The 14,376-nt window shown below is 32.1% G+C and overlaps 1 protein-coding gene across 1 annotated transcript; it reads left to right on the top strand.

Moving 5' to 3' along the window:
* The first annotated feature begins 6,313 nt into the window (after window positions 1-6,313).
* LOC146898768 (serine/threonine-protein kinase RHS3-like) lies at window positions 6,314-9,500 on the top strand. Its single transcript, XM_085734832.1, has 4 exons — window positions 6,314-6,434; window positions 7,347-7,428; window positions 7,556-8,256; window positions 8,473-9,500. The coding sequence occupies exons 2-4, from the start codon at window positions 7,408-7,410 to the stop codon at window positions 9,344-9,346; spliced, it is 1,596 nt and encodes a 531-aa protein (XP_085590958.1). The 5' UTR covers window positions 6,314-6,434; window positions 7,347-7,407; the 3' UTR covers window positions 9,347-9,500.
* The last annotated feature ends 4,876 nt before the right edge of the window (window positions 9,501-14,376 follow it).

The raw sequence follows: 14,376 nt of genomic DNA, 5'->3' as shown, positions 1-14,376 counted from the left end.
GCCGAACCTTGGATGTAACTGATTAGTAATTAAGGAAACAAGTATCTGCTTGAAGGAAATAAGTTGTAGCCTGATGAAACCATTCTCTTAAACCCTTAGTAAGGTAGACGTAGATTAGGGTTGTCTGTTTGTAGAACTACTAAGTAAGGGAGGGAGGGTGTGCTATGAGTGTCCTAAGATTCATAGATGGGTTGAACTAATGGAACCTTGGCCTTCATTGCCTTGGGAAAAACTAGAATGCCAATTTAAGTTTATTATTTCAATTACCTTAGAGACAGTAAGACCCCGCACATTAGGATCACCGTGCGATCAGTAGGTGCAACCAGACTTAGGAGGGATAAACCTAGTTAACTGGGATTTATAGACCCCACACGTAAGGATCACTATGTGATCAGCAGGTGCAGCTTCCAACCTTCTAGGTTAGTCACGTCCCAACGGCCTCATCACTTGTATAATCTACCTGCTAGGTTATTGAAAATCTTAATCCAGAAGATAAGGTTGTTGTTGGGAAGATGGTGTGAAGATTGAAAAGGAAGATAACTTTAATCTTGATGATCTTGACCAAGATCTTCAGGCGGTTTAGATTAAATGTATATCATTAGGTAAAATGTGTAATGATATAAATTCAATGTTTTTGGTATAATGATATATATATATATATAATGATTTATTTGTATAATTTTATCATAATTGTATTTTACATAATCTTATATCTTAAAAAAATAATGAATTCACAAAGACATGCAATTCTGTCCAGTTCTGTCTACATTGAGTGTGTTCGAATTTTATAATCCAAACTGAGTTCGGATTATAAAATCTGAAGGGTGTTTTCAGAATAAAACAGGGCGCACAAGTAACTCATAGGTGGGAAAAATAATAGTCTAAAAAGAGTAATAAAGACAGTCCAATATTTAGAAGGAGACCAACAAACATTATAGGCTAAGTCATCAAAATCAAATGGCCGATCTTTAAACAAAACACATGCATAACTTTATTCTTATTGTAGTCCAATATTTAGAAGGGCTAAGTCATCAAAGTCAAATGATGTAGATTTGGACTAATAAGATGAAAAATATCCGCTCCACCCAATGGGAATAAACTTTGTTCTTATTGTTGGGTTAGGCTACTTTGAAGTGAGCAACTCTATTTTAGAGAATAAATTGTGTAATATGAATTGTTGATATTATATGCACATGCATAACCAATTATAGGTGGTTATAATATTAACCCTTAATTTACTCATGATAGAAGAGTCAAATTCTACAGCGCACCACTTTAATAGTAAGGATAGACTAATACTTGAAAATCATTTGAAATAATAAATATAACTTTGTCTTTCAAAAGTAAAACCTCACCGTTGAGATGATAATTTGATTGGTCGTTGCTCGACGAAAAATTAACTATATTTATTAATTTGTGTGCAATGGCCCAAAAGTTTTATAATTTAAGATGGAAATTGAACTTGGATAGATGATAGTACAATACCTAATAAACATGAAACTAAATTAAGTGAATGCAATTACCTTATTAATTGCCTCCACCAACTATATAATGTGATAGTCCATTTCACATGAAAAGGATCAATTATTCTAACGATGACAAGAATTTGCAGATGTGGGAGAACTAATTGAAATGCTCCCAAATCCATTGATTCCGGTTATCACTACCATGTTTGACCCGTTTGAAGTGATTTGGACTATCTCATTCACATGTTGGTTGATTCAGTTAAAGAAAAGTAATTTGTGTGTTAATTTATTTGGAATGCTCCAAAATTTGACTAGTCACAATTTTGATTACAAACCTGAGCACTATGCACCATTCTGAGTGCACGAGATTGTATTTTGATTGTGTGATTTTTTAAGTTGTCATAGTTTTTGGGTTCTGCACCTGGGTCAGATTTGTGCAAACCGGTTGAGCCCTAAATCCATTTTAGACTTTACATGCATTATTTATCCATATAATGAACAATAACCTTATATATATGTACCTAATTTGAACAACGCCGGAAAGAATACACCGGTAAAACACTAAAATCAGAGACGTTGTCTAGTATCCTTTAGCAAGACAAGAGAAAACCAATAAGATAAAAGTTGTCATCGCAAAATACAAGAGAAAAAGAAGAGGTAGAAAGAAGGCTCTATCATGATGGGAGAAGATAAATAAATCAGAGCTAATGCTGGAAGAAACAACTTGAATGCAACCTATATAAAACCGGATCAACCCGTTACCAAACTGGATGAACAGTCACCCATCTCATTCCAGCAATAGTAGAAAATGCAGATGAATGCAGACAGAAAAATTAACCAAAAACCAACATGTGAAGCTGAAGCTAGCAGTGAAAATTGAATATGGAAGAAGAATATGTATTGTGATAACTGAGAAAAAAGAAGTAAAATAAATGAGGTTTGGGTTGAAACTTGATAAGATCAAATGAAGAGGATGATAGATGATAGATTCAAAGAAAATCTAATCTTTGTAGGGATACAATGTTGTTGTATGGGTGAGGGTGGTTAGGTTGTGTCTATTTATTATGGTTGAAACGCTTGGAGGGTAATGGTGAAGACTATAGAGGCATGCTCAGTGTGTGAGCAACTGGCAGTTTGTAAAATTGTGCAAAAAAAAAACAAACTGAGCAATTAAAAGTAAGATTAATTTCAAACACAAGCTTGGAAACTTGTCCTACTCTTGGCTTGACTCCCATGTGCATATGTACTAAACATATGGTAGCACCCCAACAGCATCCCCTATATAAATCAGTAGTACTATATATGCATGTGAAGGAGAAAATAACATAAGCAAAAATTAATTGCTTTTTTTTTTTTAACAATGATACATGTATACAGTAGGTTTTACAACACTTATCCACGATGATACATTTTTCCCACAATATGACAAATTAATATTTAAATTCCAATTGAAAGGGATGTCTACGTCGAAAACTATTACCTCCAATGAAGGGAACTTATGAAGAAAAAAAATTATTTAGAAATTTTTATTTACTTTAATTGTACTATTCTTGAATGCCAACATTGATATCCTAAATTTAAGGTAGACATAATGCAAGCATTTTATAATTAAGTGAAGCAAAGGTAAGAATGCAAAACGGGAAAGACATTGTGGCCTTATTTTCCATTTATTATTTTGTTGCAAATTTGTAATAACTTTTTAAGGAGTAGGAGAATATTAAGACATAGAATTATGAGGTTAGTTATAAAGGCAGTAACAAAGCAACGAAAGTTTTCAACATTTGATCAAGACAAGATTAGCATTAAACTAGTTGACCTTGCATTTTACCTTGTGCACTACACAAACCAATGTCAAGGCTACTAAAGCTCTCAATGTTTGCTAATGATAAGGCTACTAAAAATTATTGAAATAAAAGCTCAAGTAGTAAATCCAACTACAAACCATTTGATCAATCCAAACCCTTCCTATAAAAACTAATTTTAATCCATCATTTCCCTTTAATAATCTAATTAAAAACTAATCATATTAAACAGAGGATTTCCGTCAAAAAAGAGGGTTTTAATGACACATTAGAGGAATACATTTCCCATTAGCAAGGTTCAACATTTAAAAGGGAAATAATTTACAATTGAAGTCCTGAGAATATAACACTTCAATAATGCTCTAGCTCCTTCGCATAATCCATTGGAACTGTCCCACCATAGATCAATGCATACTTGATCTTACATGAAGAATTAAATCATAGATCATCATAAGAAAGAAACATTAAACCATTAGCTAAATAGCAACACCACCATGAAGAATGTCTAAGGAAGAAGTGTACTAATACTAATAACAGAAGAAGGAAACATATTTGATCTTCACATAACAATGTGCACGAAAAGATAAACATGCAATAATTCTGCAGAAACAAGCAATAATCACTGAATTTACACGTCCAAAAGTTGCTAACATTCTTCATTTCATGTCTTTCATTTCAAACTAGGTTTTTGAATTCTATTATTCTACGTTATATTTTTCCTGGCTCTTTGTAGCTGCATAAAGTTTGTAAAATATGATAAATTAAGCTCATTGAATATTTTATCTAATTATTTTCGACTTCCTGAAAAGTGAACATTGAATGATGTAATACAATATGCATAATTGGATTACATTTTCTGATATGAATACATCCCACCATGAGAAGGCTAATGATAAGGGTATTATGGGCAAACCCCAAACATGAAGTGTTTATGAAAGGAAGGCTAAGAAGACTAGTGACTAAGATTACTAGTGAAAGTGTTATAAGTAATCAACAAATAGTTAATTAGGTTTAAGTAGATTAATAGTAAGTGGCTCATTAAGATTAAATAATAAGAGGCTTGTTATGGTTAAATACTATAATGTCCTTTTTATTTGTATACTAGCGAAAAGACGGGCACTCCCGTCTTTTCGTTTTTTTTTATTCCACTAACATTTGAAAATTATGAACGGTATTTTTTTTATAAAATTTTGATTTTGTTTAAAACTAAAAATATAAATGTTTGTTGCTTTCAAGTTATAACAAACCAAACTAACCATGATTATCTATTTCAATGACACCCACAATATAACAAAAAAATATAATCTAATTTTTTTTAATGACACCAACAACAGTCTTTATTATAGAAAAAAATGTTTAAGGGTATAATTGGAATAATCAAAAAGTAAGTATAAATATACTCATCTACTTTGTTACAATTTTTAAATGATAAAGGAATAAAAAACCAGACATATATATATATTCATATCTTATTTGTTACATTTTTTTAATATTTAAATTTATTCTTATCTATTTGTTACATGTATTATTTGTATTGAAAATTGAGGGCGTTTTGAAAAGAGAAAAAACTAGCAAAAAAGAGCTGAAATGGATTGTTTTCTTTGTATATAGTAAAGATAAATGAAAATTCTTAAGAGTTATAGAGTATGACGGAGTAAGTTTTCTGTTATGTTTAAAGCTAGAGTATGATTTCCTCTCTAAGTTGTGTCGAAGCAAGCTTTTGCTCAGGGGAGTAGTTGGAGAAACACTCCCTACTATTATTATATATCGTTCTATTCATGTAGCAATAAATACTATTATTTATCCATTGTTTTGTCTTATTTCCATTATTGTTTGTTATTTTTTGGGTTCCTATCACCACTTCTTTCCCTATGCAAGCATTGGAGCCTATTCTATGATGGATGTCTCAGATCAAGTGTGTTTGATGGCTTAATTCTAATTTTGCTCCGGCTATTTTCATCATTTTGCATAATTTGTCTCCTTATTTTAAAATTGGAAAGGGATCAAATTACACCAAAGGGTTACAATAATTGTTACACTTATTTTGAACTTTGATGATATTTAGATATGATCTGATAGCTACAAATTGTCAATTTAATCAAGTCACATGACCCCCAAAATTTTTGTTAAGAGAATACACTTTTCTTGGGAGTCACGTGAGTCACTTAAATAGACAATTTGTAGCCATCAAATATAAATACCGTCAAGAATCAAAATTATGTGTAACAATTTGCATAAGTCTTTTGTGTAATTTGATCTCTCCTCTTTTTAAAATTTAACAATTTTGTTTCTCTTCCATATTTTTGAGCTATAAAATTGATGATGTTATATGTTTTAAAAGACATGAAAATATGATCGGATGGTGGAAGAAAATGAACATCCATAAAATTATAAGAAATTTTTCTTAAAAACTTCGTTTAAAACATGTCATATTATAGCGATTTTAAACCTAATATTTAATGGAGGGGCAATAACTATCAAATTTTAAAACAAATGAACCTTTACAAAATAGTGAATAAAGAGGGACCAAAATTGCTTGACAAAAAGAAAAAGAAAAAATAGGGACCAAAATTGCAATTCAATTTAAAATGTAATCTTGTTTAAAATCATAGCCACCTTGGAGATAAGTTTTGGCTAACACTATACCTGAATGTGATGTGAATTGATTTAGCAAAAACAAAACTACTATTTTTTATAGAGAGAAAAACGCCTATCCATCCGTATTCATGACCATTTCCTTTCTCTTCCTTCTTTCATTTGATGTATCTATGTATGTTTAGTTTGCTCATAAACACATTGATAATTTCATATAATTTTAATTTTCTATTTATACATGTATAAATGTGTGTTTTCTAATTTTTGGTTTTGTGATGATCTTCTCCCTTTTAATCCACATTTTCCTCTCAATTACTTCCTTCAACTGTTTAATTATGATGTTTGGTGCTGTTGGTCCAATCAAGAACTGAGCATCAACATTTTTTCATATCTCTCTATTCTTTTCTTCCTTTCTTTCATTTTTGTTCACTTTTTCAATGTTGCAAAATTCAAACAAATGAGAAATGTCTCTTCATTGATTATTACATGCAAAGGAAGGATTATCATTAAATTCTCTGTTCATTCTCAGAGATCTTAACAAGTTATCAAGTTTAATTTGCTGAAATTTCAGGTTTGATATGCTTTCCATAGCATCTATTTTCTGAGGGGTTCTCTTGTCTCTTTTTCTTATCATCACAACAATGTATATTATATATTCCACAATAGTTTTTCATGCCATTCATCAAATAGGTTAAAAACCCTTCAAAAAAAACAAAGAATTATGTTAAAATGATTTGATATGTAATTTGTGATTTTTATATATTGCAAAAAATTGAAGGCAAATGTCGCCTGTAAGCGGTCACAATTATAGTTACCGATGCAGACTATTTGGTAGCATTTGGTAACCATGTTATTGGTGTGAAGTATTTACCTATTTTATAATGACTAATCTTTTTCGATGAATCTAGTTGACCACCTTTAATGCAATCTCTTCCCCTAACCACATTTTTTTATCCACAAAGCTCGAACCTTAGAACTTAGTTGTGGTGAACTCTACCTTATGATGCTTGAAAGTGCAATTGTATTGGAAGTCAATTCCATTCGGACCAATGTAATGTTGGTAATAAGTAAATAATTTTATATGGATTCACATTAGAGACATAGTGCATGGTGATACTTATTATATTTCTTACATAAACTTGGTTGAATTCAACAACAATGAGAAATAAGTTAATTTCCTTTTTGTAGTCAACCCATCTTCATTAGAGTATTTGACTTCAATAGACACTCCAATGTATCTCCACGAGCCTACGATAAAACTAATTTTCGAGACAGCACGAACAAACGTTAAATTTATATGGAGTTAGACTATCTCCCAAATGCAGAATTCTAGAATTAAACTCCGATTCTTTTATGGAAAGAGTCATGTTACTAACTCTTCCGATACTCTTAAAATTAGCCCTCCATTTTTTTCTTTTGATTATGCATTGAATGTAACATTTTCTATTTATTATATTAACTTTATTTTGATATGCTCTTGCAGAAATTACTCCTGAGAGGTGCTATTGTGTTATAATCCATTGCTGGCCTCAAAGCCTATCAAAATGCCTGATTTACCTAATGATGTTAGTATTTCATATCAGTTAAATTTGTAAAACAAATAATTTGGTCCTAATAATTATTATTATGATTTTAGGAAGTGATTATCAAATTTTAAAACCTTCTATTTTACACATTATTAAATAAATGCAGATGAGTGACAACAGCTTATCTGAAGAAGCTCAGAAAACAGATCAAAGTTGTGCAAATGATCATACAGAAAATGATGATACTAAACAAGAGAACAATCAAGAAGCAATAGATGGTTTCACAAATCAAAACAATGCAAAGAAAACTACAAATAAACCAACATCATCACCAAGGCCACAAAAGTTAGAATCACTTATGAGAAATTTCTCCGAATTTTCCACAACTCCAAGACCAAGTCCAAGAATGATTTCAAGGAGTGGACCGAATTCACGTAGCGGTAGTCTAGAAAGCACAAGTGCACCGATATTTAAGCCTCATACAGGAGGTGATGTAAGGTGGGATGCAATCAACATGGTTTCAAGAGGGTCAAGTTCAAATCTTAACTTTGGTCATTTTCGGCTTGTGAAGCGTGTTGGTTACGGTGACATTGGAAGTGTGTATCTTGTTGAACTTAAAGGGACAGGAACATTCTATGCTATGAAATTAATGGATAAGGCTTCACTTGCTAGCAGAAATAAGCTTCTTAGAGCACATACTGAAAGGGAGATTCTTGGACTTCTTGATCATCCTTTCTTGCCAACTTTGTATTCCTATTTTGAAAATGAGAAGTATTATTGTTTGGTCATGGAGTTTTGTAGTTGTGGTAGTTTGCATAACCTCAGAATGAAGCAACCCAACAAGCATTTCACTGAAAATGCTGCAAGGTTAGTCACTTTTCTTTCAGTTCAATGGCATAAAAAACGAACTTCAGTTAGTAGAGGATCGCGAACTTCTACTTCTGAATCCAATTGTCAAATCAAAGTAGAAATCACAGATAAATATAATACATTATATAAAAAACAAAATGGTATAAAATTAAAAAAAATATATATATATTCAGTATGCTAAATGCTAATTAATGAAATTTTTGTGTCATGCAGGTTTTATTGTTCAGAGATTCTATTAGCAATGGAATACCTCCACATGTTAGGGATAGTATACAGAGACTTAAAACCCGAAAACGTCCTAGTCCGAGACAATGGCCACATAATGCTATCAGATTTTGACTTATCCCTCCGTTGTTCTGTCAGCCCCACCCTCGTCAAATCCTCCTCCGCGCACATAACCAGCACCACCACATCCATTGGAATCCTGGACGACGAACATGCAGTACAAGGTTGCATGCAACCATCAAGTTTCTTCTTCCCAAGAATCCTCCCATCCAAAAGAAACCGAAAATCAAAATCAGATTTCGGTCTTATGGTAGGTGGCCGTCTTCCAGAATTAATGGCAGAACCAACTAACGTTCGATCAATGTCATTCGTTGGAACACATGAGTATCTTGCTCCAGAAATCGTGCGTGGTGAAGGACATGGTAGTGCTGTTGATTGGTGGACATTTGGGATATTTTTATACGAGCTTTTATACGGAACAACACCGTTTAAAGGTAATGGAAACCGCGCTACGCTTTTTAATGTTGTAGGACAGCCTTTAAGGTTTCCTGACCATCCTTCCGCTAGTCCGGTAGCTAGGGATCTTATTAGAGGGTTGCTTGTTAAAGAGCCTCATAAGAGAATTGCTTATAAAAGAGGTGCTACTGAGATTAAACAACATCCATTTTTCGAAGGTGTTAATTGGGCTTTGATTCGAAGTTCTACTCCTCCGATTATACCTGAACCGTTTGATTTTAGTCAGTATGTTAGTAAAGAAACTGTTATGGCTGCTGCTGATAATAAGAAGATTGTTGATATTGTTAGTGATAAAAATAGTAAGATGCAGCATGATTCTTCTTATGAAGATTTTGAGTATTTTTAGAAGTTTAGGTGCTTTTAGTTTGAGTGTTTTCTTCTTTTATAAGGAGATTTTGGAAGGTATATAGGGTGAATAAACATCAACATTGTATACATATATATACATGTAAATTTTTATAAATATATCTTTTTTATTTATTTTTCCTTTAGAGGGTTAATTTCTTTTATAAGGAGATTTTGGAAAGCATCTCATAAGGCCTCAAAAGACCAAGAGGTGATTGAAACCAAACATGTTTTGGGTGCGTTTGTTTCAGCTTTAAAAAAAATAGATTTTATGTCAAAAGAATCTAGAGATATTTTTTTAGAGATTTTGAAAAAAATCTGAAGTTATTTTTGTTTGTCTACTATCCATAAAAATCCATTTAAAAATAAAAAAGTTTTAACTTGTACTACATATGTTGTCTCCTTGTTGTTCAAAAAAATAGATTTTGAGAAAAGCTAATCCTAATAGATTTTCATTTTCGGATCAAAATAGATTTTTCTGATAAAATGATTTTTCTAAATATCCTAAACAAACACTTAGAAATGAAAAAAGTGGTTTTTTTAAAAAAAATAAAAAATTTAAAAAAAATCTTAAACAAACGGGGTTTTTGTCCACAAACAATCTTTGAAAATGTGATACACATTTTCCGCAAATTCACCATACGCGGGCACAGAGTATCAATAACCAATTATTTATGAACTAGTTTCATCTTAGTCTATCATGAAGAATTATATAAACCAAGTGTATATATTTAGGGATGGTTCAAAAGTTTCAAAGCTTTGTCCAATGAGATGAGGTATTGTGAAGAGAAACGTGAGAAGTTGCTGCTTCTTGCCACTGCCTAATTGATGACTTCTCAATTTCGTAGGCAGAACATTGTAAAAACTCTCATAAAAAAAAATTAATTTTTTTTAAACTCCAACACTTATGTTCCTTGTTTTTAGAGGAAAAAAAAAACAATTATTTTGGAAAAGCTGCAAGGAATAGTTTTTCATTTTAAGATTAAAAATGATTTTTTTTTAACAAGTGATTTTTTCAAAAATCCAAAACAAATATTATTAAAATGATAAAAGTGGTTTTTTGGTAAAAAAAAAAAAAATAGATTTTCTCAACAAAAAAAAATCCCTAACAAACGGGCCATAATTAGATTAGATATTTTGTCAACATTTCAACACTAAATCTTAGAAGGGTATGACATCCACCTTAGGAGAAGCAATACAGGGTATATAGAATGTAATTTAGTAAAAGATGAAGTATTTTTACATTGGTGATGAAAGTTGGAGTCAAAGTAAACCACAAGCTACACGGTTTAAATATTTTGGGTTTATAGTACAAAACTAACGAAAAAAAATAGAAATAGATGTAAATCATTGTATTCAAGCTGAGTGATTGTAATGGAGAAGAACCTAAATAGTAAGATTACGGGTGTTGGGCGGTTAAGAACCAACACGGTATAAAAAAAATGTATAGCAAAGATTGTGATGTTACGTTGGATGTATGTTAAAACTATAAGAGATAAGATAAGAAATAACAACATGAGAGAGAGAGAGAGAGAGAGAGAGAGAGAGAGAGAGAGAGAGAGAGAGAGAGAGAGAGAGAGAGAGAGAGAGAGTTAGGATACATATATAGTAGAAAAGATGGTGGAAAATATACTTAGGTGGTTTAAACATGTATAGAGAGAGAGAGAGAGAGAGAGAGATAAGACATGTAGATTATACAGTGAGGAGAGTAGATCAAATAGAGGATAGTCATATCACGAGAGGCAGAGGAAGACATTGAAAAATTATAAGACAAACTACTAGATATAGAGATGAGTTGGATCCAAAATATTATTTATTGGTAGAACATTATGGTGTAATATGATTCATGTAATTGATCCACTTAGCGGGACAAGGATTGGTTGTTTTTGTTGTTTTCCAACACCAAACCAAACTACTTTTTTTTTTCATGTATAAAATCATTTTTACCTCGAGACCAATTCAAATCATGAGCTTTTGTTGCAAATCCGATGCAAAAGCAAAAGATAAAAAAGAGAAAAGAAACTACGAAGGGAGAAATCGAGTTTATATAGCATCAGTTACACAATATCGAAAAATGGGCTAAGGATAAGTAGGGATGATCCTAAGCTCATGAGAAAGCGACGTGCTCAGTTTAGTGAGTCAATTTGCATGAGTGTTCTGTTCATGTAGGGAATCAGCAAAAATAATGTGTCTTTGATAAGAGTTAATACCGTTTGAGAATCTGACTCACAAATGATATCTTTAAAATCGTGACCCCACGTGATTTGTAATCCAAAAGAAATAACATGAAGCTCAACATTGATATTAGTAATATGACCACGTCTTCCTGCAAAACCAGTTATCCAACCGCCTAGATAATTCCTGATGAGACCAATAAATCCTGATCTACAAGGATTACCAAACAAACTACCATCAAGATTAACTTTAATCACATCATCTGAAGGAGGGCGCCAATAAGCCAGTCTAGGAGTAGGGAAAGGAGAAGGACACCAAAAACCTTCTTAGTGAATTTGGGTAAGAATAACTCAAATCGAGTAATTAATAACAAAGAAAGCTTTGTCATTTCTAGACGTCCAACTAAATCAACATCCAATGAGAAAGAGTGTGTTATGTTGGTTGGTTGCATGCATCTTGAACCATAGCTCAAGATCATATGTATTAGAATCATTATGAAAGTCAAACATAAGCTTGTGTCAAACCTGCATGGCATTTGTCCAATCACGCAACAAGTGTAAAATGGTTTCTAACGATTCACCCACCGCGTAACTTTATGTTGGTTTTTTTTAACTTTCACCTAGTTATAGCTAGAGCAAAAGTTAGGAGGGTGACTCAAAATGTAATACTTGATTGGTCACAACACTAAGTAAAAATTATTTGGACAGAAACACATAAAATTATACATCTTTTAATTATTTTAAAAGTATGCATTATTTATTTTTTGTTTATATGCTTTATCCATTTTATGTAGGTGCGTGCGCCAAAATGTTGTGTCCAAACATTATGACTATGCAAGACCTTCACCTCAAAACAAGTGAATTTTGAAAAACTTTATCTTTTAGTGTATGTTTTCTTCGGCGTTGACAAAAGTTGATTCAAGCTAAAATTTAGGGTTAAGTGAAGTATGTTTAGAAACATACATGTAAAAGTGTGTTGAATTATAAATTTGAGTGTTAAAACCAATTCTAAAATAAAAAAACTCCAATTTCTAACTTCAAGTAGAAGGATCATAAGGAGTCCTCATAAGAAATCCTCGTACTTCAGAATTGCAAGATAACCAGTTCGAAATTATAACCAAAGATAAGATTCCTAAGGTGGCAAAAAAATTATTTGGAATTCATGTGCCAAAGGGAGAACAAAAAAACTCACTGAATCAATGTTGATAGACCACAACATTAATTGTAGCACACCTTGAGCAGCATCTAGGATAGGACAAGCTCATTCCCAATACAGTTGATTTCAAAATCAATTATTTTCACAAAACAGAATATTTGTGCCTCATTTTCTAAATCCTACAAGATACTTGAAGAGGACTAAAGTAAATAATAACAGCAGAAACCTCTAGAAGTCCTAGCTCAACTGGCAAATGCCGAAATTGCAAGGCCAGACGTTGTGACCCAGGTTCGAACCAGGGACCTCACAGTTGTGTGTGAGTTTAATTTCAGTGGATTACCACTTCATCTAAGACCAAAAAAAAAAGTCTACAGCAGATACAACTCATGAACAAAAACTTCGTAAAAATTAAACTAACATGAAACACCTAACATATAGCCAGAGGTAGAACCGAATTCATTTTGACTTTGAGCCAATCACTATTTCTCAAGAAAGAAAGATGAGCATTAGAACATGCACGTAGTAAATGGCGTAATGTTAAAACCTATCAAAGAGGAATTTTATACATTAGATTCCACTGCTGCAATCAATCCCACTTGAAGACCTTGGTATATCTTCAACCTGGATATAATATTTCAAAAACAAAGACTAATTAAGCCACCAGTTCTGGTATATGAAATGGTAAACAACTGAACATAGTCTCAAAAAACGTAATTTAGGATCAAATAACTCTCTTTTTGGAAAAAATAAAAACATTTGTATTCGTATCTTATCAATTTGAGGTGGTGTGTGGAAAAAACATAATGGATTTATCTATGAATGCACACACACAAAATAAAAAGGGTTAATAGAAAGAAGACCGTGTGAGCAACAAAGGTTGGTTGTAACTTGTAATGGTGAAATCTACAACCTAGGAGAGCAGCAAAGTATAAGCTCTGAATAGTAGAATTGTAGGGAAAGATGCTTACAGTTGGACAAACACATGTAGTATACTCCTAAATTCTTCCTATGATGCACTTCAGACATTCATAAATATTTTCCATATATTTTAAAAATCGGAAGGAAAACTGAGGTTGAAAAAAAGGAAACTTTATCTTTATCTGTCATACATGACAAGGAAGGGTAATAATAAATATCCTGAAAGATTGACATTTCTCTTAGACATTAGAATATCGCTGCGTATATTTAATTATTAATATCATGTCCAAAACTTGACAAATTAATCCACAGAACTGAAACAGTCACATAAACAGACAACGTATGCCGGTTTGGGATTTTTGACTTTGAATTTTACCAGGTGAAACCATTGGTTATAGAAGCATTACACCATACATGTTACATAACCATTTAGCTTACTAGTATTCCTTTATTTATTCACTTCTGATTTATTTGTTTTCATAAACAAGAAACTAAGATAAAAGATTATTTTTTGCACATGCATCACAGTTTATATTAAAACACGGGGAACAAATTAAACAAGGGAATATTAGTTAATCAAATTGAGTTTAACTTTTGAAAGTTAATAACCAACATCATTGGCGAAGGGTACGATAAATACTCACATAAAATTGAGACAGAGATGGATAAGTGCAACAGGTCGCCAGTGTTAGAGAAGAGGATGACAGCAACCTCAAAACCACAAAAATTGGAAGTCTGTTGGCCTAAGCAATCCAATTCAACCACAACCAACAAACACACACA

This window comes from Medicago sativa, chromosome 8 (genome assembly GCF_051527215.1).
Source record: "Medicago sativa cultivar Bolivia chromosome 8, Bolivia_mono, whole genome shotgun sequence".
In the NCBI taxonomy this organism is placed as follows: Eukaryota; Viridiplantae; Streptophyta; class Magnoliopsida; order Fabales; family Fabaceae; genus Medicago; species Medicago sativa.
Note: the sequence above shows the minus strand (reverse complement) of the source record. Positions and strands in the feature narration are given on the sequence as shown.

Coding starts and splice junctions, on each gene's coding strand:
- LOC146898768 (XM_085734832.1), top strand. CDS start 7,408: ATGCCTGATTTACCTAATGAT. Junction 7,429..7,555: donor TGCCTGATTTACCTAATGAT/GTTAGTATTTCA, acceptor AAATAAATGCAG/ATGAGTGACAACAGCTTATC. Junction 8,257..8,472: donor TTCACTGAAAATGCTGCAAG/GTTAGTCACTTT, acceptor TGTGTCATGCAG/GTTTTATTGTTCAGAGATTC.